The following is a 20459-nucleotide window of genomic DNA, read 5'->3' as shown; positions in this document are numbered from 1 at the left end:
TTCCCTTGACTCGTTGTTTTCGTTGGCGCGTGGGGTCGTCCATCTCGTTCTCCTGTCGTCTGTCCCGCTGCTATAGTCCAATTGAAGGCATATCACAGTTCATCAGCGTATCTTCACCTTTATCACCACCACTCAAGTAAGTGTAGTATTAGTACCTCCACTTTGACGCATATACAGGGATGATCCCATCTTGATTGGCTGTCAGGCAAGGGCTTGATGCATGAAATATGCGTCTCCCCCTCGTTCAGTCGGTGAACTGGAGGTGATTCATCGACCTCACCCCGCCAGTTGTGCAAGCCGAAAATTGAACGGTCCATTAGATACTTAACTTCATACGTAGTTTATCAATCATACCCTAGAGCCCGATACTCACAGATGAAGGTCATTATAGTTGGCGGTGGAATCGCCGGACTGGCGGCTGCGATTGGACTCCGTCGTGCCGGCCACAAGGTCCAGGTAAACCTCTGATTAGAACAGGTTGAGTGGAGAGAAAACTAACATGACAGATCTTCGAACGCTCCTCGTTCCTCCGTGAAGTCGGAGCAGCAATCCATGTCCAGCCGAACGCCTCCCGGATTCTCTCCCACTGGGATTTCGACCCTAAGAAAGCTCGCTTCGTGACGGGTCTTCGAACGATGGTGGTACCAGGAACATCACTCACGTCAAAAGTCGGAGTGGATTGCTCCCACTTCGTCGAGACGTATGGTGCGCCCTGGTATCTGGCTCATCGAGTCGACTTGCACTCTGAACTGCGGCGCCTAGCGACAACACCCGACGCGCCCGGAATCCCCGTGGAGATCATCTTGCGGTCTGAGGTCGTTGGCTTCGACGCTGAGAATGGGTCAGTCATTTTGGTCGATGGGTCAGTTCATCGAGCTGACCTTGTTGTCGCTGCGGATGGTGTACATACTATTGCCATTCACCATGTCATCGGCCATGCTACCCCGGCTGTCGCCACAGGTTCCGCTGCGTTCCGGTTTCTGATTCCGACGGAGGATATCCAGCGGGATCCAGAGACGGCGCACCTTTGGGAGGATGGTTTGATGAGGATATACGTTGCGGAAGGTGTGCGCCGACTAATCTGGTATTCGTGCGCCGAGTAAGGCCCTCAATCATCAGTATTGTACGCATCAGCTCACGAGGACCAGTAACACGGTTGAGAATTTTGTGGGCATACATCTGTATGAGGGCGGCGATGGTCAAAAAGAAGGTCAGTATCCATAACCGTGCAATTCCCCTTCAGGTACTGACCGTCTCGGATAGACTGGAACCTGTCCGCCGACGTCAGCGACGTTCTCGCCCAGTACCAAGACTTCCACCCGACGCTCCTCAGAATCATCAAGTAGGCTTATCTATCAACTTCAGCCCAAAACGCGCCCTAACCAAGCACAGAAAAGCAACAAGCATCAAACGATGGCCGCTCCTCTACCGCGATCCCATCCCAACCTGGAGTCGCGGACGCCTCGTGCTGATAGGCGACGCCGCACACCCAATGCTCCCTCGTACGTTATCCCGATTGCCCATTTAAACTAGCTGACCTCTCCAGACCAAGGCCAAGGAGGCGCCCAGGCAATCGAAGACGGCGGTGCCTTGGGTGAGATCTTCTCGCGGATGCCGGATCACCCGACGCAAGACGAGATCCGGGATCGTCTAGCGCTGTTTGAGAAGGTTCGTGTCCACCGTGCGGCTGTAATAACAATATTCTCCAATGCTGGGCAAGATCAGGGGTGGAAGGTCAGGGAACGCGCGCAGCAGTATATGCCGGCAGGGGCCAAGGTTCCTTCTTCGCCGCCGGAGTTTATGGAGCATAATTTTCGGTGTGACGTGTTGGAGGAGAGTCGGCGGTTGTTGGAGTTGTATTTGAGTGGAAGATCGGAGGTTTGAGTGCTCTAGATTATAAACTATACAGTTTGTGTGCATTTTCATGTTTTGATGAGCAGACATCTGTAGGTTTACATATGTATTTCACGAGCATTGGAGAGTCGGTCAATATGTGGTGGAGAATGTCTCAGGCCCGGTCTGCTGTTATTCAACTAATGATCATGCTGCGTATGCTTATAAGATGACGGTGGGTGTCTATGGGGTTTACCTGCACAGCTGTCTTGACATATAGTCAAGCTGCTGAGGTAGGCCAATCGTCCCGTCTATTGTCCTGTAAGTCGCATCTACCACTTGTCTGTTTTCTTTACGATTCCAGTAACCCATCCATAAATCTCTTGCTTTCTTCCGGATGATTTCATCATGCGTGAAATCATCTACTGAGGACGGTTGAGAGCCAGTTTCACATCCGCAGTTGATCCCCCGCCACGAGTGACTCGGAGGAAGCATCAGAGTACAGGTCGCCGCCAAAGATGGAGAGGACCTCGGGGCAGCTTCAACAGAAGGAAAAGTGTCGAGAGCTGAGCCCGGGTTACAATTCAATGACACAAGGCTCGTACTTTATATATTGAGGCGTGCCATGACTGCCATCCGTGTACATCCTCTAACTAGGAGAAACGATTGGTTCTATATATAAAAATATATAACCTTTATTTCCTCCCATTGCGCCATTAGCCTGACGTAGCGGCAGCAGCTTCACTTTGTGATCAATTTCAAGTATACAAATCCCGGGTCCAAGTGCCACGCCCAGTTTAAATATATTAACTAAAATAAATAAAGTTCTGTCAACCAATAGGGCTGGTAGCTCAGTGGTAGAGCGTGAGATTGCAAATCTTAAGGTCGCGTGTTCGATCCACGCTTAGCCCTTCTTTTTTTCCCCACTGTGCCTTGCCTGCGGTAGGTACTCCTTAATCGCGGTCTTTACCTTGTATTTTTTACTTTTATGTAAATCTCCTATTTTCTCCTAGCATTTCTGATTTGCTGTCGGTGCAATTTTTGAAGACCGTTTAGCATGTGAAAGTCCCTCTGTACTTGCGGCCTCGTATATATACATATCTACAGCCCATGTGGGAGGAGACATAGACGGTCTACTCATACTTATACATCATATAAGACCAAAAGTGGCATTTGCATGCTGAATCTAAAAAAAAGTCATCGCGTACGGACATCGGACATACAAAGGAAATGAGCCGCCGAGGCCAGTAGGTATCAATAATATACATCCCTCCCGAAACGATCCATCGTTCTATCCACCTACGCCCTTCCCGTTTTCACCTCATACATAGTAGTAACCTGTATTCCTCCCTCGACGAACTTGCCCGACTCCTCATCCACGTGCTGACCATGACCACCGCTCACATCATTAACGTAGGTCGGCCCACTCTGACTGTGCTCGCGAAGGATGAACTCGTCGCTGGCGTGGTCGCCCAGTTTACTTGTATGCGAAACCAACGGGTCGGGTTTAGATTTGCCGAAGACGGAGAGGGAGTAGCTGGCGCTTCCGCCGTAGCGATGCGCGTTCTTGGAGGAGGGGTCTTTGGAGGAGCCGAGCCAGACGGAGGAGCTGAAGAGGGGTTTGATGCAGGGGGCGTTGACGGCGATGATTGCGACGAACTGGTTGTTAGCTGTTAGTGAGGCAAAAGACGTTTGCTTGGGAGGGAGGGGCCGTACGGTCTCGCGGATTGCCCAGATGGTGCTGGTGTTGATGCTGTTGATGCTCTGCAGGGAGAGGACGCAGCGGAGGAGGGCGGCGCACATGACGAAGACACCGCCGCAGAGCAGGACGCCGATGACGAGTTTTCTGTTTTTTTTTTTGTTAGTGCTCGCGTGTGCAGGTTGGAAGTGATGTGCGTACCGGCGCAATGCTAGTCGGACTTTGGCGAGCAGGGGAACGGGAATGGAGACGAGGACGGCATCCGTACTGCCGCTGGTTAGTCTCCTCGCTGTGGTTGATTTTCGTGCCTGCAACTTACCAGACGTTGGTTACGGCGAGGACGATGTAGTTGATTCGGTCGACAGTGCATTGTTCTAGAGGGTCAGAATCGCATCGTTGTATACAGAGTTTCGGCAATGATGCTTACCTCCAGGATCCGGGTATATCTGCCAATGCTTTTGTATCGGGAGGCAGTGGAAGAAAATGGTGAAGATGACCGCGGCATAGGAAAACACGCACAGCACCGCGTTGATCTTGACGAGCTTCTGCTGCATGAGACCCAGTCTACCATGGTTAGCACCTTGCCTGGAGGGTAACGGGAAACGTACGTCAAGCGGTTGTAGAAGAATAACATGCAAGCCTTGAGACACCAGATGAGTGTCACATAGCAGGTCCATCCAGCAAGCAGACATTTGGAGCCGATGACAAGGCTCTTGACCTGCTCCGGGGTCATGGCGGCTCGCTGAGCATCAGTGAGGCCAATGTTGGCACCATGTTGGCCTGTCCAGTCAGTCGATTATCCGTTGTCATCGGTCGAGGTTACTCACCGATGAGTTCCAACATGGTGAGTTCGGCCTGCATATCTCTGTCAGTGGATGCAGTGTCATTTCTGCCGAAGACACCAGAGAACCCACGGTCCAAAAGAGCAATGCGATGATGGCAAAGTAGTCATCGCCCTGCCAGTTCTTCACTCCAACCACCTTCCATCGTGCAAATATTCGACCAAGAATGATGAGAACCCCCATTCCATATTCGGTCCAGGCCTCCTTCTGAAACGGGGTTGCCTGGGGCATCTTGGGAGACTGAATAATGAACAGGAACAGGACGCGGGACGCAAGTGATCGTACGATGTCAGATGCTATATCTTAAATTAACCAGCGTAACTGTCCCGGCTGGCGCTTGCTACCCATGCACCTGGAAGTTGACCGGTTCATTACCATCGATGTTAGTGGATCTGTGTCAGGTAAAATACCTTCAAGCTTTGTCTTTACCTGTGCATGGAGGTGCCTGTCAGGGGAAACCGACCAGGAGGATTTTGGGTTCGGTGAATGTCAATCTAAGTTTGATAGATTCTGAACCAGAGTTGTGGGCTCTCGTTCCCTGGTAAGCATGGATAGAATTATGGTAGCTCTCGTAATAGTGGGAAATCCAACCAGACAAAGACACTTGTTGGATGATCTACATAACAATGCGTCTAGACGACGCCAATGCGCCTGTCTCGGTATGAGACAATATCCTTGTTGATCCCCGGCAAGACTTTCCTGGACCCTGGTCGATGGTGCCATAAAGTGCGACATGGATCATTGGGGCTTGCTTACCATTATTCTCTACGGAGTAGACTGCTACCGAGGCCTTGGCTGACGACGATCGTTGAAAGCCTAACACACCCCTGACAAAGGTTATTACTCATAGAAAGTTGCGTTAGAGTTCGCCATGAGAAATACGAGGCTGTCACCATTCCAGACATGGTAGTGCTCGTGAATTCCGGCATATCTGCTTTTAAGCTTTTACGGTAGTCTGCACGATACGAGAATTTGCTTTTCCCAGTTCACATGCAGATATAAGTCGAGCAATCTGTGCATTTAAAAGCGGGCAACTTCCTTCTCTCAAGTAAGTAAACACACACCATATCCTTACTATCCACGGGTTAATAGTACAAGGAACTAAGGAGCGAGCCGAGACTACACTCAATGCTCGTTAAATTGGAGTAACGTCCCATCCTCGGGTTTAAAGTTGATTGGCTTGCACCCATGCGGCATAGCCTTCCCTATCAAGCCGTCGTAAACGGGTATCCAGAGTCTCAGTATGGAGATAGGTGTGTATGAGGTGAGAGAAACGGGAAAAGGGCCAGCCCCTGCCCTAACTCGTAACAGGTTAGGCGTCTGCGCTACGAAGTACGAACAAATTGCATTTACCGAATTGACACTTCGGAGCTCGGAAAGTGGACTCCAACGGGAGACTTAGGGCCACTATTCTTTTCGTGTCCAAGCCACAGAGCCACGACGGCTTACCAGAACCAGTAAAAGAACAGCAGCACTACGCCCAGTACTCTCTCGGGGAATTTCCCGTCTTTGACCAGGGCGGACCTGATCCACTATTTTTCTGGGGTGATTTCCAGCCAAGTCAATAATAGTCACGCCCGTTGATGTCGGAGGACGGGCGTACTCCTTATGGAGACCTGTCATATGTGGGAGCGCACTCGGCTCTGAGAACTGCATGATGCATGGACGTTATGTCCTGCAGATGTCCGATTCACTAGATACAATATTGCTTTTTCTACTCCGTCCTGGGTCGATGATAGCACCTGTGAAGATTACAGAACTCCATGGAAGAAGAGGTGTCACAAGCTGTCTGTCTGCTCGTGGGAATGATCGCCGGTTCTTCCCGCCAAGAGGAAGCCAGCAGGGATGATGCAGAAGTTGATACAGACTATCTGGAGACCAATTTCTCCCAGAATGCTATGGCTGCCAGACCAGTTCTGGCCCCCATCCCTCTGGCTATTGAGCCATTCATGAGGAGACGATCGTCGATGCCTCAGGGCTTCCCAAGAAAGATCCAATCAGAGACCATGATAAACGACCATTTCTCCCAGCAGGCCAATAGAGTTCGGACGTCACAACGGCCAGAACACGGATTATGGTTTTCCGAATGAGCAGCACCATTTTCGTCGACACGCGACTAACTTCACAGTCGACCCCGCTCGTACATGCTGCGACTTTCCCCTCTGATCATGGTCGACAGGCCGGCTTTCCTGGGTCTCCTCAGGAGTGGCAGAAACGAATGGCTCGGTGACACGAGAGACCTTAGCTTCGCCTTACCCCTCCTGCACAATGAACCCTGTCGCCCATAATAAGGGGGATTTTTCGTCAAGATGATACTCCAGCCTCACCTTGACACTCTCAAAACTTGGTCACCAAACACCAAAGACAGACAGACGCCATCATGGGTTCGATTGGGAACACACAAGATGTATATGACTACATCATCTGTGGGTGAGTACATCAGCAAGTATACCACTCGCTGGCCCTAACTCACCATTCGCAGTGGAGGAACCTCTGGTTGTGTAGTCGCAGGTCGCCTTGCTGAGAATCCTGATATCAAAATCCTTGTCATCGAAGCCGGACAACACAATCGGGACCTGGAAAATGTACACATGGCCGGAGGGTAAGCGATTACCAGACTTCAACTCCTCGCCTCATGGTTAACTCCTTATAGATGGTCGAACAACTTCGACTCAGAGACCGACTGGAACATAATCACGAAGCCAATGCCCGGAGTTGACAATCGCCAGGTGAAACTCAGTCGTGGTCGGTTTCTCGGCGGTTGTAGTGGATGCAATGGCACACTGTGCATACGAGGTGCCAAACAGGACTACGATGACTGGGGACTGGAAGGTTGGAGTGGCGAGGAGTTCTTTGCTGCCATGAGAAAGGTATTTTGGATCATAAGAAAGCAGATTGAGATATACTGACTGTATAGGCGGAAACCTTCCACACCAAGCCCTGGTTCAAAGCGGACGAGAAGAGCCACGGGTATTCCGGCCCTCTGCACACCGAACCCCATGACCTCGCCCCTATTGCCAATCTCCTCTTGGACTCCTTCGTTTCACAGGGTCTGCCTCTACACCACGACATGTTCAGCACCGGCGACATACCCCATGGATGCGGCCACGTGCCTCGGACGGTCTACAAGGGCATTCGGTCCACTGCGGCGGACTACATCACTAAGGAATACCACCGCAATAATGTGACCATCCAGACAGACACCACCGTCGACCGCGTCGTGCTCGAACAGGGTCCCGATGGGCTCCGAGCAACCAGTGTCATCACCCAGCTGGCAGATGGGACACCACGCACATTCCACGCGCGAAAGGAAATCATTGTCTCCGGAGGAGCATACTGCAGTCCTGCCATCCTGATGCGCTCAGGAATCGGAGCCCGCGAGGAGTTGGAGCAGCACGGCATCCCCTGCCAAGTTGATCTCCCCGGCGTGGGCAAGAACCTCATGGACCACCTGGTAAGACCAAGACCATCCCCCTGACCACATCCACACATACTCACATCGCAGATCGTCTTCATGTTCTACGAAACCGAAAAAGAAGGCCTCACGAACGACTTCCACGTCTACCACGACAACAACCTCGCCAAAACCTACCAGCAGTGGAAAGAGCACAAGTCCGGCTTCCTCTCCACCTTCCCCTTCGGCTCCTTCGCTTTCGCCCGCATCGACGACCGTCTAAAGGACGAGCCCCTCTGGCGCGACGCCCCCCGCCAACCCGGCCGTGATCCCATGGGCCTCACCCCCAAGCAACCCAACATTGAGTTCTTCACGACGGAATGCTACGGCGGCCCTAAGCAGTACAACCAGTTCCCCATCGACCACAAACACGCCTTTTCCATGATTGCCGAGCTCTTTGCGCCCAAGTCCCGCGGTACCGTGACGCTCAAGTCCAAGGATGCAAAGGAGAACCCGGTCGTCGACTGCAACTATCTCTCTGACCCATTGGATATGCTCGTGTTGACCGAGGCGTGTCGCTTCGGCAACGAGATTGTGATGAACGGTGCGGGAACGAAGGATATCGTCAAGGGGTCGTGGCCGCCGAATCTCAAGCATCATACGTACAAGACGAGAGAGGAGTGGATTCCGTATGTCAAGGAGCATGCGACGACTTGTAAGTCATCCGCACTCGAAACATGCGGTCCTATATCTAACTGACGGGATAGGCTATCACGCTTCCGGCACATGCGCAATGGGCAAAGACGACAATCTGATGGCTGTGCTGGATAACAAGCTACGGGTGAAGAGTGTTGCTGGTCTTCGGGTGGCGGATTGCAGCGTTATGCCTACGTTGCATGGGGGACATACCCAGATGCCTGCGTATGGCATTGGGGAGAGGTGTGCTGACTTTATCAAGGAGACTTGGTAGCAGCCTGTTGATTAAGTTCAGTACATATGCAGGTATCGTAGTAGATTCAATCAAGCGATTATATTTATGTTCCTACTGTCTGTACTCGGGGCTGTAAAGAATATCCAGAAAGAATTCGCATTTTTGAGCTGAGTTTTATTTCATTTTGCCAAAAGAAAGAGGTGTGGTGATTTGAGAAGAAGGGTAGAAAAAATAAAAAACAGGACTAAGCGTGGATCGAACACGCGACCTTAAGATTTGCAATCTCACGCTCTACCACTGAGCTACCAGTCCTGCTCGGGACTGAGTGGCAAAAATTGTGTCATATCATTACAAAAGTAGGGAGAGAGCAAAGGAAAATTCTGCAAAAAGTCGGATTTGCGCGTTTACGATTGTCTCGACGGAAGACATTGTACAATAATATTGTGGCCTGGGGAATGATGGAGGGTGCATAACATATCTTTATCCCTGGCTTGATTCCTTATGTGAAGATCAGATAGTACTGTAGAATGTACCTTGGCAATGCTTGATAACTGATCTACCGAAACGGTCGCCACGCTCCTTGAAGAATCTCTCCTTTACTCTGTATAGATACAACTCATGATCTGCGTCAATCTGTAGGGCTATGAGAAGTCAGGCACTTGTGTTCACTAGAGTTAGATCGAACTGATCCACTGTCTCTCAGACCACATCGTGTCGTCTTCCCTTTTATGGCACAGACTGTGTCTTTTTTACATAATAGTTTGCCTCTTCAGGTGGATGCCCCGTCAATTTCTGACAGTTGTATCTCCACTGGCTAGCCACGGCCCAGAAAAAATGACACAACTGAGGGGCAGAAATTTTCATTCGCCATCCGGGCTGATCTTCTCACTGAGACCTTGACAGCTGTGTAACTGCACCTGCATACCTGACTGGCATCATGGCTGTTCAAAACGATATAACCTCGGATGCCAAGGGTCTGGAGGTATCCAGCGCTGAAAAGCGCCGGAGATTAGCAGACAAGGTCCGTTTTCGCTCGAATAATGTGAACTCGCTGCGAGGCGACCACCACCACAGCGATGAGGAGAGCAATGAGGAGGTACAGGAGTCGGAGACGCCCGACCTGAAGCGGCAGTTGAAGGATAGACATTTGCAGATGATTGCCATCGGTCAGTATCTGATCCTTTGCGGAGAAACAAAAGTCTAATAGCCATCAGGAGGAACAATTGGAACCGGACTGTTTATCAGCAGTGGAACGGCCATTGCGCATGCTGGTCCAGTCGGGGCTCTGATCGCCTACATCTTTGTCGGCACGATCGTGTACTCGGTGATGACCTCGCTGGGAGAAGTCGCGACGTACATGCCCACCGCGGGCGCCTTCACCTCGTATACAACACGACTGGTCGATCCCAGTCTGGGATTTGCCATGGGATGGGTCTACTGGTTCAACTGGGCTTCGACATTCGCGGTGGAATTGACGGCCTCCGGGATGATTATCCAATACTGGAGAGAGGACTTGTCGATTGCCATCTTCATCGGGGTGTTCTGGGTGTTCATCACACTGATCAATTTTCTCCCTGTCGGCTTCTACGGAGAGCTCGAGTTCTGGTTCTCGGCCATCAAGGTGCTTACTGTTCTTGGTTTTATGATCTTCGCCATCTGCATCGATGCCGGCGTAGGCAAGCAGGGCTACCTGGGATTTCACACCTGGAAGGACCCCGGCGCGTTCGCACCATACCTCATCGAATCAAACGTCAATACCGCCAAATTTGTGGGATTCTGGGCCGTCCTGATCCAAGCCGGGTTCTCCTACCAAGGCACCGAGCTCGTGGGTGTCGCCGCCGGAGAGACCGAGAACCCAGAGAAGACCGTCCCCTCGGCCATCCGCAAGACCTTCTTCCGCATCCTCATCTTCTTCGTCCTAACGATCTTCTTCATCGGTCTGCTGGTACCCTATGACAACCCCAACCTGGTCACCGACACCTCCAACGCCTCCGCCTCCCCCATGGTCATCGCCGCCAACCTCGCCGGCGTCCAGGTCCTCCCCGGCCTGATCAACGCCGTCCTCCTAACAGTCGTCCTCTCCGCCGCCAACTCCAATGTCTACAGTGGCAGCCGCGTGCTCCTCGGTCTCGCGCGAGAGGGCTTCGCACCACAATGGTTCGCCAAGGTCACCCAGCGCGGCGTGCCCTACATCAGCGTAGCCTTCACCGCCGCCTTCGGGCTCCTCGGCTTCCTCAACCTCTCCGAGTCCGGCGGCAGGGTCTTCAACTGGCTGGTCAACATCTCTGGCGTGGCCGGGTTCATCTGCTGGGCGTCCATCAATGCCTGCCACATTGCGTTTATGCGCGTGCTAGCCGCGCGCAATATCTCCCGGGATACCCTTCCCTACAAGGCGATCTGGCAGCCGTGGCTGGCGTACTACGGGCTGTTCTTCAACGTGTTGATCATCTTCACGCAGGGGTTCACGGCGTGGATCCCCACGTTTGATGTCTCGGATTTCTTTGTCGCGTATGTCTGTCCGATTCTGTTTGTGGTGTTGTATCTAGGGCATAAGATCGTCTTCCGCACCAAGTTTGTGGATCCCCTCGAGGCGGATCTGGATACAGGACGCGTCGAGACGAAGAGTACCTCGTGGGAGACGTCTGCTCCGAACAAGGGGTGGTTTGAGAGGGCTAAGGGTCGGTTCATTGGCTAGCATAATCAACTCCACAGAATAAATAGATAGCGACATAGATATAGATATATATATAGATTGAATGACATTAACTCTGTTCGTACTATATGCTTCTATCTATCCATCACCACTACTCCGTACAAACGCATGCATCTTTTAGTATAGTACATTTTGCCAAGATTAAATCCACCGAAACATCCTCGCCATGGACGCAAACCCCCCAGAAACGCCGTCACCCCGGTCAACACCACCAACACCCCATACTCAGACCCATACGCCCCAAACGCCTCCTCCGCCTTCCACCCACCGACTTTCAGCAGCGCCTCGCTCAACGGCCCACTAACCACATTCCCGACCCCGCGCCCCGTCTCCAAGAACGCAAATACCATACTCACATGCGCCGAGCGCTCACTCTTCTGCACCTCGTGCGACAGTGCCGACCAACTCGACGAGTACCCCCCGCAAAGAACCCATACACAATACAGAAAATGTACAACGTCGCTATGTGGTTCGCTAACCCCCACAGCAAGAAAACCGAAGCGACAGCCCCCGCCGAGGAAAGCAGGATGCATTTCGTGACGTGGTGCCGGTCAGCGAGGTAGCCGGTGAAGATGCAGCCGAAGACGGTCATGAGGTTGAAGAGGGTGACGGTGAGGGAGGCGAGGAAGTCGCTTGCGCCGAGGGTGCGGGCGTAGGACGTTAAAAAGATGGAGGGGATCCAGAAGCCGATGGCTTGCATTGTGTTGCCGAGCTGGTAGATCAGGTAGACTTTGTCCCAGAGGAAGCGGAGGCTGAGCTGACGGAGGTGCGAGTGGCGGATGGGGATGCGGGGCTTGTGGAAGGTCATGAAGGGGGCGGCGAGGAGGAAGAGCGCGATGGAACAGGCGCGGAGGGTCGTTTGCCAGCCGTACCGGTTGAGGAGGGTTTGGAGGATGAGCGGGAAGAGGATGCCTGTCAGGCCAGAGCCGCTCTTTGGGAGAGGTCAGTTGGGTGGAAGTAGTTGGATGGAGAAGAGGGGAGGGGGGGGGGAGGATTACCCAGACGATGCCGAAGGCGAGGCCTTTCTTCTCGACGAACCAGTCGGATAGGAAGAGGATGGATGGCGTGTAGGCTAGACATCCCCCGATCCCGTATGCGACGCCCTGCGACATGATCAAGTGGGTGACGCTTGTCGAGAACGAACTCAGGCCCAGCGCGAGACACATGAGGACGAATCCCGCGGTCGAAAACCAGCGTCGAGCTCGGGGGAATGCAAACATGACGGCGATAACGATGGGTGTGGGCAGGTAAGCCAGGCCCTACATAGTCCATGTCAGTCTCGGTCATGTATACACGAAAGATAAAATCTGACCATTGCGCAGGTCCCAATGGACGCAATCTCCGTCGAGTCCGAAAAAGGCTCATGGGTTCGATAATAGTTTTCAAAGACCCCAAATGATTGTGCGAATCCTCTCATCCGTCAACTTTTGCTGTTTCATGTGGAGGATGTGAACGACTCACCCCATACTATACCTTCCACCATGAAACAAGCCGCCAGAAACAGCCATGCTTGATATCCTCCGTCAACTGGCGGTAGTCGGGAGTCATCAAACTCGTCGATGTCATCCGAGAAATCGTCCGACGAGGTCGGTATATGCGAGAATGTCTCTTTGAAGAGCGCTGGGGGTACCGATTCGAGCTCGTTGGCAGCCATCATAGTGCATGGAACGAGCAAGCAGGAAGCAATCCCAAACCTGAAGTAAGTACACCGTCTCGTCTCAAACGAAGAGGCAGGAATGATGAAATACTCTGCGTTGGGATCCACAAGGGTCCGTATAACATCAGGTGAGGCGTGTCCATGACGGTGGAAGCCAGGGCGAGCAATCGTGAGTAGTGGAGAGACGGAGAAAATAGAACCTGGTATCATCCCTTCTGGCTTTGTCACTCGCCGAGAAGCTTTATCATAGTCCTGGTATGTAGGATGTCCCCGAGGGAATGAAACAAGGACAGTTCCGTGTCGATCAGGTCAAGCGCCGTGCCTTTGGTATGTATACCTAGCCCGTTTGGGATGATGGGGAGCTCCCATCTTCTCGACTTGAGCTGGGCTTTTATTGTTGGATATCACTGCCAGACTATTCTGCTTGCCTGTGAACATTTGCCTAATGGGTTTGTGTAATCTCAGCGTATGCTGGCTGCTAGTCACGCCGCTGTACCTCATTTGAGACTTCTTGCATTCTACCGGAATCAATCCTAATATGCAGGCAGGTACACGAGCTCGGCACTCATAGAAAAGGTTGATACACACCATGAGGTCTGAGCAGAGCAATTGTAAACTCCAGGTCAATCAGCTGATATGAAACAACCGAATAATGAAACTTCCCTATGGATATGATACAGCTGCAGATGCTATGTCTTATTCCGCCTCAAACCCTTTGCCAAAGAACAGGAATGATCTTTCGTCATAACTCCGATCAACATGCTCCAACCTGCAGGAAACGGTTCATTCGGCGCAGGAGGCTTAGAAGCGTGGAGCTTGGAGCTCTGAAAATAACTTTGACGCTCGGAGAAGTTGCCAGCTCTGCATTCTTCAGCATTATAAGCATCTGAGATATGTGGAGTATCGGAAAGGCTCTTGCTTGCTGCCCGAACAAGGAGTCGAGGATCGACCTGTAGGACACTGGGCAGCAGGACAGAACGCGTGTGCTTCATCATCGTCCATTAGGTAATTGTTTCCTTCCCTAGGTTCATTACTCATAGGTTATCTATAGCAATGTGCTTTTGATTGATTCATAGATCGTCAGTCGGGTTGCATAGTTCTAAACCGTGTTTACTACTTGATCTGAATAAATGGAAGCCCAAACCGCCAAAAGCAGATATCACTGACCTCGTTCTATTTACGATGCAAGTACAACTAGTCTTATCAGCTCGTTCAAACATGTTCAGTCCGTGACATTCCAAGCGAGCGAGGGATGAGCGCCGGGAATGCTTGTGCTCACTCCTACCTGGTTATAACCCTCGTCCGAACACCCGGATACCGTTGATAAGCACTTTTCCGTTTGATATCAAGAAACCTCGATATTGCAGTGACAGGGCTCGTAAGAATATGTTTCTTGCACCTGGCACTCACTCTCATCATTATCGTTGGTCTGCTGCCTCATCGGACAACTGGGCCAACTGCAGTCATACTATGTTGATGGTGATAGATGACAGGCAGCTGTTCTTGGTGTCGAAGAAAGGTCGTCTACTAATGTCCTACAAGGATGCTGGGGATTAACCGCCACTGAGAATTTCATGATCTGCTGCAAGTGACAAATGTGCACCACGCAAACTTGCTTGGGTATTCATCTCATGGGACAGCACTTTGTTGGAGTATGTGGTCAACGTAAGGGTTCCCATACGCTTGATCATTTAACTCAGGCCCCATACAGCCAGCTATATTGCTATTACCATGTGTCTACCAATTAGTAAAAGCATTATCTGTAGGTTTGCTAGGATATCCGTATGGGTGTAGAGCGTTGCAGTTCAAATTGTCCACGCGAGGTTCCTTATTGTTGGGCCTAAGTCAACCCACGATAGGCAACAGAATGACCTTACACCTCCTCAGAAGATCACACCGAGTCAATCCGATCGTATGGATAACTTGTTGAGCTCTTATTAGCCAGCGTTGACCATTACCAACGGAAAAAACACTGCCGGGCAAACAGCAGACCCGCGCCAGCGTTGCTTCATTCAGTGGCTGCTTGCTTGGTCAGCCTTCCTACTCCGTAACTAGTCTGCGGTAACGGCGAATTACTAGAAGCAGTATAGCATTCCTATTCAAGAAAAGTACACAACTGAGGCCTGGCATATCAGTGCATGGTCTATAAACCTTCGTCCTTGCCCAGTCAAGATAATAGCTAACTTTTGTTGCTATTTTTCCCACCCTTTTGCGGTCCTCTAGCTAGAGTGGCATAACCGAACCGCTAAAATCGAATCCGACCCTCACCGAACTCGCAGCGGTTCGGTTCGGTTCCTAGATTGAGAAATCGCAGCGGGTTAGGGGCGGGTCAGGGTCGGATCCAGGGGGTCAGCGGTTAAACCGCTAGAAACCGTTTTGCTTAGTAATCACTAATTTCTAAGATTTCTCTAGAAATATTAGTATCACTAGATAGCCTAGTATCTAGTCTATCTAAGAATGAAATATCGATTGAAAATATCTAGTGGTTGGTGAGATATAAGAGAATAAGCATTTCTGTCATAGGTTGGTATGAAAGTAGTGGTGGTTTATATATATATACAACCAACCCTTGACAATCACCATGTTTAAAAATGATTTTTTAACCACCACCTATTCAGCCCTATAGATATTGAATCGATATTTTAGATATAGATTAAAATGACTATAATTACCATATATTTCATATAAAATATTAATTTTCTATAGGTATAGTAATAGTATGGTAGATAGTATGGCCATTTGAAATTTCAAAACAGTTAAAATTCACCGAATGATAGCGGTTTAACCAAACCAAATCTAATTATAGTTAGTTAGCAGTGGCCTAGCGAGGCCTATTTAGGCCTATCTAGGCCTAGTAGCGGTTTTTTGCGGTTAAACTCAAACTGAATCGGAACGGATCAGGTTTGGTTCTGATTTCTAAGATTTGGACTCGAAATCGCAGCGGTTCGGTTCCAACTAGGTTTGAACTCGCCCGAACTTGGACTGAATGCAACTCTAGTTATATTTGCTTTCTTGTGGCTATTCATGTTCTCAACCATGCTTCTAGTACTCAAAGTTGAGCAAAAACTGGCAGCGGCTGGTGAACCACATATATGGCCGAATAGAGAAGACTTGACCATGAAATATACGATCCAACGCACAGGGAGCTCGTCGATTGATACCATGCCCTTAGGTAAAAGGCTTCATGGCTACCTGCGACACATCGGCTGCGTTGTCCTAAGAGCACTTGATCCAGGTGCTGTTTGACCCCCTCACAGGACCAGTGCGTTTCCGAGCCCCAAGAGGCATTGACTCTAACTTGTCTGATTAGAGATCTTGATCAAATTAATCTATCCACTGTTGACAATGGGCAAACCAGGCCAGAAACATAATTATGTAACACATGAATCAATCCAGCCCAGACTATATTAGTAATGCTAGATCTGGCTAGGGGTTGAGATCCTGGCTATTACGACAGCACGTTCATTCCTTTCATGAGTTCTGGACGCTGCTTTGGTCCATACTGGAGCCTGCCACAGTCGCAAGCGTGTCGTCTTCTGGTCCCCTCCTGGGATAGATGATCTTGATGATGCTTAGATTGGATATGTTCCTGTAAGTACCTCTAGAATACACATGAGGGCAGTTATGACAAAGATTCCGACATTGTAACAGCAGCGCTCCTGAAATAGAGAGGCCAAAGTCATTGTGCCGCAAACGCAGCCGCATAAACATTCATGTCTTTGACAAACCTGCCTAACCTTCTTGGCCTCCAGCCAAGAAGCTGCTCATCCCGCGCAGAAGAGCCCCGGAACATCATACTCATTACTTTAGCAAAGTTGTCCCCACCAGCACCCTTCAGCGTCACCATCCCTTTGAAACCCCAGCTTACAGCCATGGATTCAAAGATCTCACGCATGCCCTCCTGGCTCGTAACCAGGTCAAAAACAGGGTATACACCCATTCCGGAGATGAAAGGGAGCTTCACAATAGCACACTGAAAGGCTCACACTACATCATTAATATGTACCAGACCTGGCCTTGCATCCGCGTCTAAAGGAATCTTAATCAACATCTTCTCTGAACAAACGCCCAGCCCAACTATCATTCGTGGACATCGTCGCTTCGTAGTAGCGCATTGGGATGTCAAGCGTAATGCCAAATTGGGGTGTGGGTAGTTAATTTGGGTCTGACTGCTACTCAGCCAGCCACATCTCTCTCTAATACATTCTTAAGAGGCTATGTAAAACACTGATCTTGGCCCTCTTCAAAGACATAATTTGGTGCTTGAGACCTGAGCACCTGAAGCACCCACCCAATCCTAGGTGGAAATTTCAAATGCAGTCATTAACAGTGTAAACATTACGCAAGGAAACCAGGTCGGGGATGTGAAATAACTGGAATGAGGGAGGCAACCTGTCATTGCCCATAAGGACCTTGCTTTGCTTCGCTCACCCCGAAATAGCGGCCTGATTCAGCGTATCAGACCGGGGGTGCATTTCATACCCAAAACTCACTGGCTGTATAGCAGGAAATCAGCCGCCACAGAACTGTCGGAGCAGTTGTTAGCTAGAAATGCCAGAGTTAGTGCCAGGGTTCACACCTGAGTCCACCCTAGCATGGCCGTTTTGGCCCCTTTCACAGAACATATACGATCGCTGATAGATTAGCCTAATAATGACCAGCGAAGCCAAAAAGAGCAAAGACTGCGCTATGGCATCTAACCCTACAGGCACATGGGTGGGGAAATATGAGAACTGACAGGTAATTATCCCCAGGCTTGCCTTCAGCCGCAAAACGTGAGTGTAATTCTCATTTCCCACCTCTTCTTCGTAGCCTGTCAGGTAAGCTCGGATTTTTCTACCGCCAATTAGAAGGAACATGCGTGCAGCGGGTTTCTTGGCGCTTGATCTAGCTCCCTTTTCAAGTCAATTATCAATTTTCCACTCAACTTTCTGGACATACTATTACATACAGCCCGAAATTGACCCCTGTAAATGGATGTGCTGTACAAGGCGGACCTGCAACAGCGATGCACCTGTAGAAAGAGAGTCTATTGATTGGGCCATTTTGACCTCCAAATACGCCCGGGCCAATAGCACCCAAGGCCTTCCGGAGAATCCTTCCAGGGAATACTACCAGAGAATCCTCCCAGAGAATCCTTTAGACTGTACGCATGTATGATGAACAAGGTGCTGGGCCATTTTGACCTCCAAATACGCCCGGGCCAATAGAACCCAAGGCCTTCCGGAGAATCCTTCCAGGGAATACTACCAGAGAATCCTCCCAGAGAATCCTTTAGACTGTACGCATGTACGATGAACAAGGTGCTAGTATCCTGCTTTGACTATAAGAACAGTGGATTTCGCTCAAGTCATCACACATGCAAGGAGAACAACCTCAGAGAACAATTTCTTCTTACCTTTCCTCATATTCTGCTCATCATGAAGTTTCTCAATCTTCTCTTTGTTGCTTTTACACTTAGCGGTTTTTCTTCCGCTATTCCTACGCCTGAGGCGGATAAACTCGAACCTATCACTGGAACCGTTATTTCTACTGGTGTCACTGAGAAAGGCGAGCCCTACACTATCACGGCTGACTTCGTTGAATTGACCGATGAGAAGTGTAAGTTGCCTATCACCTGTTTCGCTAAGACAGAGCCTCGAATCACTCCCTCCAACCAGTCCTGAAACTAATGACTCCCATATAGTGGCCCTTTTGGGGAAAGCCCTGGAAATGCCACCTCTGGCCTCGAAAAACGTTGGGGCTTCGGCGCCAGTGCGAACTGCAACCAATGGTTTGAAAATAAATATTGCTACTGCAGCGGCGCAATTTCGAACCGTGGGGATTCCTACTGGGGTAGCCAGGATTTCTGCAACACGCATATGTTTAAGAACTTCCAAAACGGAGACCTCTACACCGTCAAGTGGCTACCGACGGTTAAGATCGAGTATTGGGTTACGAACACGTGCAACCACGATAGATATGTTGGAGACAACTGCGGTGCTATCTTTCTTGACCTCATCGATTGGTGCCAATGGTCGTGGGAGACTGCTAAGGGAGGACATCAGCAACTCGATGACTGTCTTTGGTTCAGGTTCGACGTGAATGGCCGTTAGAGCAGAGCCGGGGAAGATTGAAGAAAAGTGTTGAGGGGAATCAATAGGCGATAAGGCGGAAGCTGCGGGTAGGCACTATATAGCAAGCGGCGTAGGCTATATTGAGTGAATAAGAATTGAATAGCTAACTGATAACTGGGCTGAATCCTCTCTCAGGAGAGGTACAACTGAACACGTAGGAATATCTGCTGTGCCAAGGTTACTATTCCAATAAAGTATAGTTGATATCTATGATATCCTCAACAAAAAGAGTGCCTTGTTGTCTACGAGCTTAGATAGGACAATAGCATACTTTTTCCAATCACCTACCGCATACTCTGGTGAATAACGAATTCTGACTATTGCGCGGAGGGGTATAACTTTAGCGGCCGGAGCTTCCTGGAGGGTGCGGGCCGCGGCGGGGGCAGCTTGGGCACATCCAGCCGAGGACTTGGCGGGCATAGAGTCGCCTAATCAGTGAATTGCCAAGCCGTATTACAACTGGGGTTCCTGGGGGCTGGTATAGGCTTGCGGCCAGGGGGTTGCTACCATTTAGTAACAGGCAATTGGGAAACTAGCTGCGGGCAGCTGGCTCCTAAGGCTCGCGCTGAGCAACAGTTAATAATCTGTCTGGTTCCCATGTACAAGCTCATTCAATTAAACGGCCTTGGAGGGCTTTTGAGTTTAACGGCTCGGAACTAGAGCCAGCCCACCATTCCATATTCAGCTCCAGTTTTTTAAGGTATTTGCAGTAAGATTCCAACATAGCATCCGTCCACTACGCACACGGGTAATTATCTCATTATCTACTGGAGCAAATCCCATTCAAACTGACAGGCCTGTAGACCAGCTCTTACTAAGGACTCGGCAGCCTTTTTGGCCTCAACCTCTGGCTGCCGCGCCCGCAGTTCGCGCTCCCGTCCGGCTGCTTGCTCTAGAGCCTTCTTAATATCTTCCACCTCAGCAAATCGTTGATTTGGATCTTCTATAACCCGTTTCTTATTCTTTGCACTAGAAAATGAATCTAGTTCGCTTGAGAGTTTATAGGCGACCAGGTCTCCTTAATCGATAGAACTATAGTGCAGTAACTTACATATACTACCATGTGACATTCAGAAACTGTGAAGCAATGGATGCTTGTACGGCGGACTATTTATACAAAAGGAACTTTTGGATTTTTTACTGTTCACTGCACATATTACCTATTGCCACTACCTCCACGAATCTCCTACCTGAATATAGTGAACAAACATAGTTACTATGGTTGCACTAGATGAGAATTTAATATCAATACTAGATGGCATTTGATATTGATA

The 20459-nt window shown here is 50.1% G+C and overlaps 7 protein-coding genes and 2 non-coding genes across 9 annotated transcripts; 5 read left to right on the top strand and 4 right to left on the bottom strand.

Moving 5' to 3' along the window:
* The first annotated feature begins 296 nt into the window (after positions 1-296).
* On the top strand, positions 297-1986 carry P174DRAFT_414317 (putative salicylate hydroxylase). The gene is made up of 6 exons (XM_024824389.1): positions 297-456; positions 507-1099; positions 1149-1210; positions 1264-1342; positions 1393-1502; positions 1547-1986. Exons 1-6 carry the CDS (start codon positions 376-378, stop codon positions 1882-1884), a joined length of 1263 nt encoding a protein of 420 aa, XP_024677968.1. The 5' UTR covers positions 297-375; the 3' UTR covers positions 1885-1986.
* A 687-nt stretch (positions 1987-2673) lies between these two features.
* On the top strand, positions 2674-2745 carry P174DRAFT_t177. Its single transcript has one exon. It is a non-coding gene; the product is annotated as a tRNA-Cys (tRNA).
* Positions 2746-3029: 284 nt separating this feature from the next.
* Positions 3030-4683, bottom strand: P174DRAFT_445909 (uncharacterized protein). The gene is made up of 8 exons (XM_024828446.1): positions 4447-4683; positions 4360-4387; positions 4141-4312; positions 3960-4096; positions 3852-3906; positions 3734-3799; positions 3550-3679; positions 3030-3492 (listed from the first exon to the last, which is right to left on the bottom strand). The coding sequence occupies exons 1-8, from the start codon at positions 4603-4605 to the stop codon at positions 3133-3135; spliced, it is 1107 nt and encodes a 368-aa protein (XP_024677967.1). The 5' UTR covers positions 4606-4683; the 3' UTR covers positions 3030-3132.
* Positions 4684-6274: 1591 nt separating this feature from the next.
* Positions 6275-8738, top strand: P174DRAFT_507667 (GMC family oxidoreductase; the record flags this gene model as incomplete). Its single annotated transcript, XM_024831393.1, has 6 exons — positions 6275-6804; positions 6857-6976; positions 7028-7244; positions 7292-7828; positions 7880-8483; positions 8536-8738. Exons 1-6 carry the CDS (start codon positions 6755-6757, stop codon positions 8736-8738), a joined length of 1731 nt encoding a protein of 576 aa, XP_024677966.1. The 5' UTR covers positions 6275-6754.
* Positions 8739-8939: 201 nt separating this feature from the next.
* P174DRAFT_t173 lies at positions 8940-9011 on the bottom strand. Its single transcript has one exon. It is a non-coding gene; the product is annotated as a tRNA-Cys (tRNA).
* A 239-nt stretch (positions 9012-9250) lies between these two features.
* On the top strand, positions 9251-11428 carry P174DRAFT_507666 (putative amino acid permease (Can1)). Its single transcript, XM_024831392.1, has 2 exons — positions 9251-9865; positions 9914-11428. The coding sequence occupies exons 1-2, from the start codon at positions 9637-9639 to the stop codon at positions 11392-11394; spliced, it is 1710 nt and encodes a 569-aa protein (XP_024677965.1). The 5' UTR covers positions 9251-9636; the 3' UTR covers positions 11395-11428.
* Positions 11429-11486: 58 nt separating this feature from the next.
* Positions 11487-13090, bottom strand: P174DRAFT_470604 (putative MFS monocarboxylate transporter; the record flags this gene model as incomplete). Its single annotated transcript, XM_024830591.1, has 6 exons — positions 12881-13090; positions 12706-12822; positions 12411-12671; positions 11850-12343; positions 11769-11817; positions 11487-11741 (listed from the first exon to the last, which is right to left on the bottom strand). Exons 1-6 carry the CDS (start codon positions 13067-13069, stop codon positions 11487-11489), a joined length of 1365 nt encoding a protein of 454 aa, XP_024677964.1. The 5' UTR covers positions 13070-13090.
* A 5399-nt stretch (positions 13091-18489) lies between these two features.
* Positions 18490-19164, top strand: P174DRAFT_516037 (uncharacterized protein; the record flags this gene model as incomplete). Its single annotated transcript, XM_024832266.1, has 2 exons — positions 18490-18668; positions 18756-19164. 2 exons carry the CDS (start codon positions 18490-18492, stop codon positions 19162-19164), a joined length of 588 nt encoding a protein of 195 aa, XP_024677963.1.
* A 628-nt stretch (positions 19165-19792) lies between these two features.
* On the bottom strand, positions 19793-20255 carry P174DRAFT_435469 (uncharacterized protein; the record flags this gene model as incomplete). The annotated part of the gene is made up of 3 exons (XM_024825936.1): positions 19793-19921; positions 20001-20200; positions 20237-20255. 3 exons carry the CDS (start codon positions 20253-20255, stop codon positions 19793-19795), a joined length of 348 nt encoding a protein of 115 aa, XP_024677962.1.
* Positions 20256-20459: the final 204 nt, after the last annotated feature.

Source organism: Aspergillus novofumigatus (assembly GCF_002847465.1).
Source record: "Aspergillus novofumigatus IBT 16806 chromosome Unknown P174scaffold_10, whole genome shotgun sequence".
In the NCBI taxonomy this organism is placed as follows: domain Eukaryota; kingdom Fungi; phylum Ascomycota; class Eurotiomycetes; order Eurotiales; family Aspergillaceae; genus Aspergillus; species Aspergillus novofumigatus.
The sequence above is the reverse complement of the archived record's forward strand: the minus strand, read 5'-3'. Positions and strand labels throughout refer to the sequence as shown.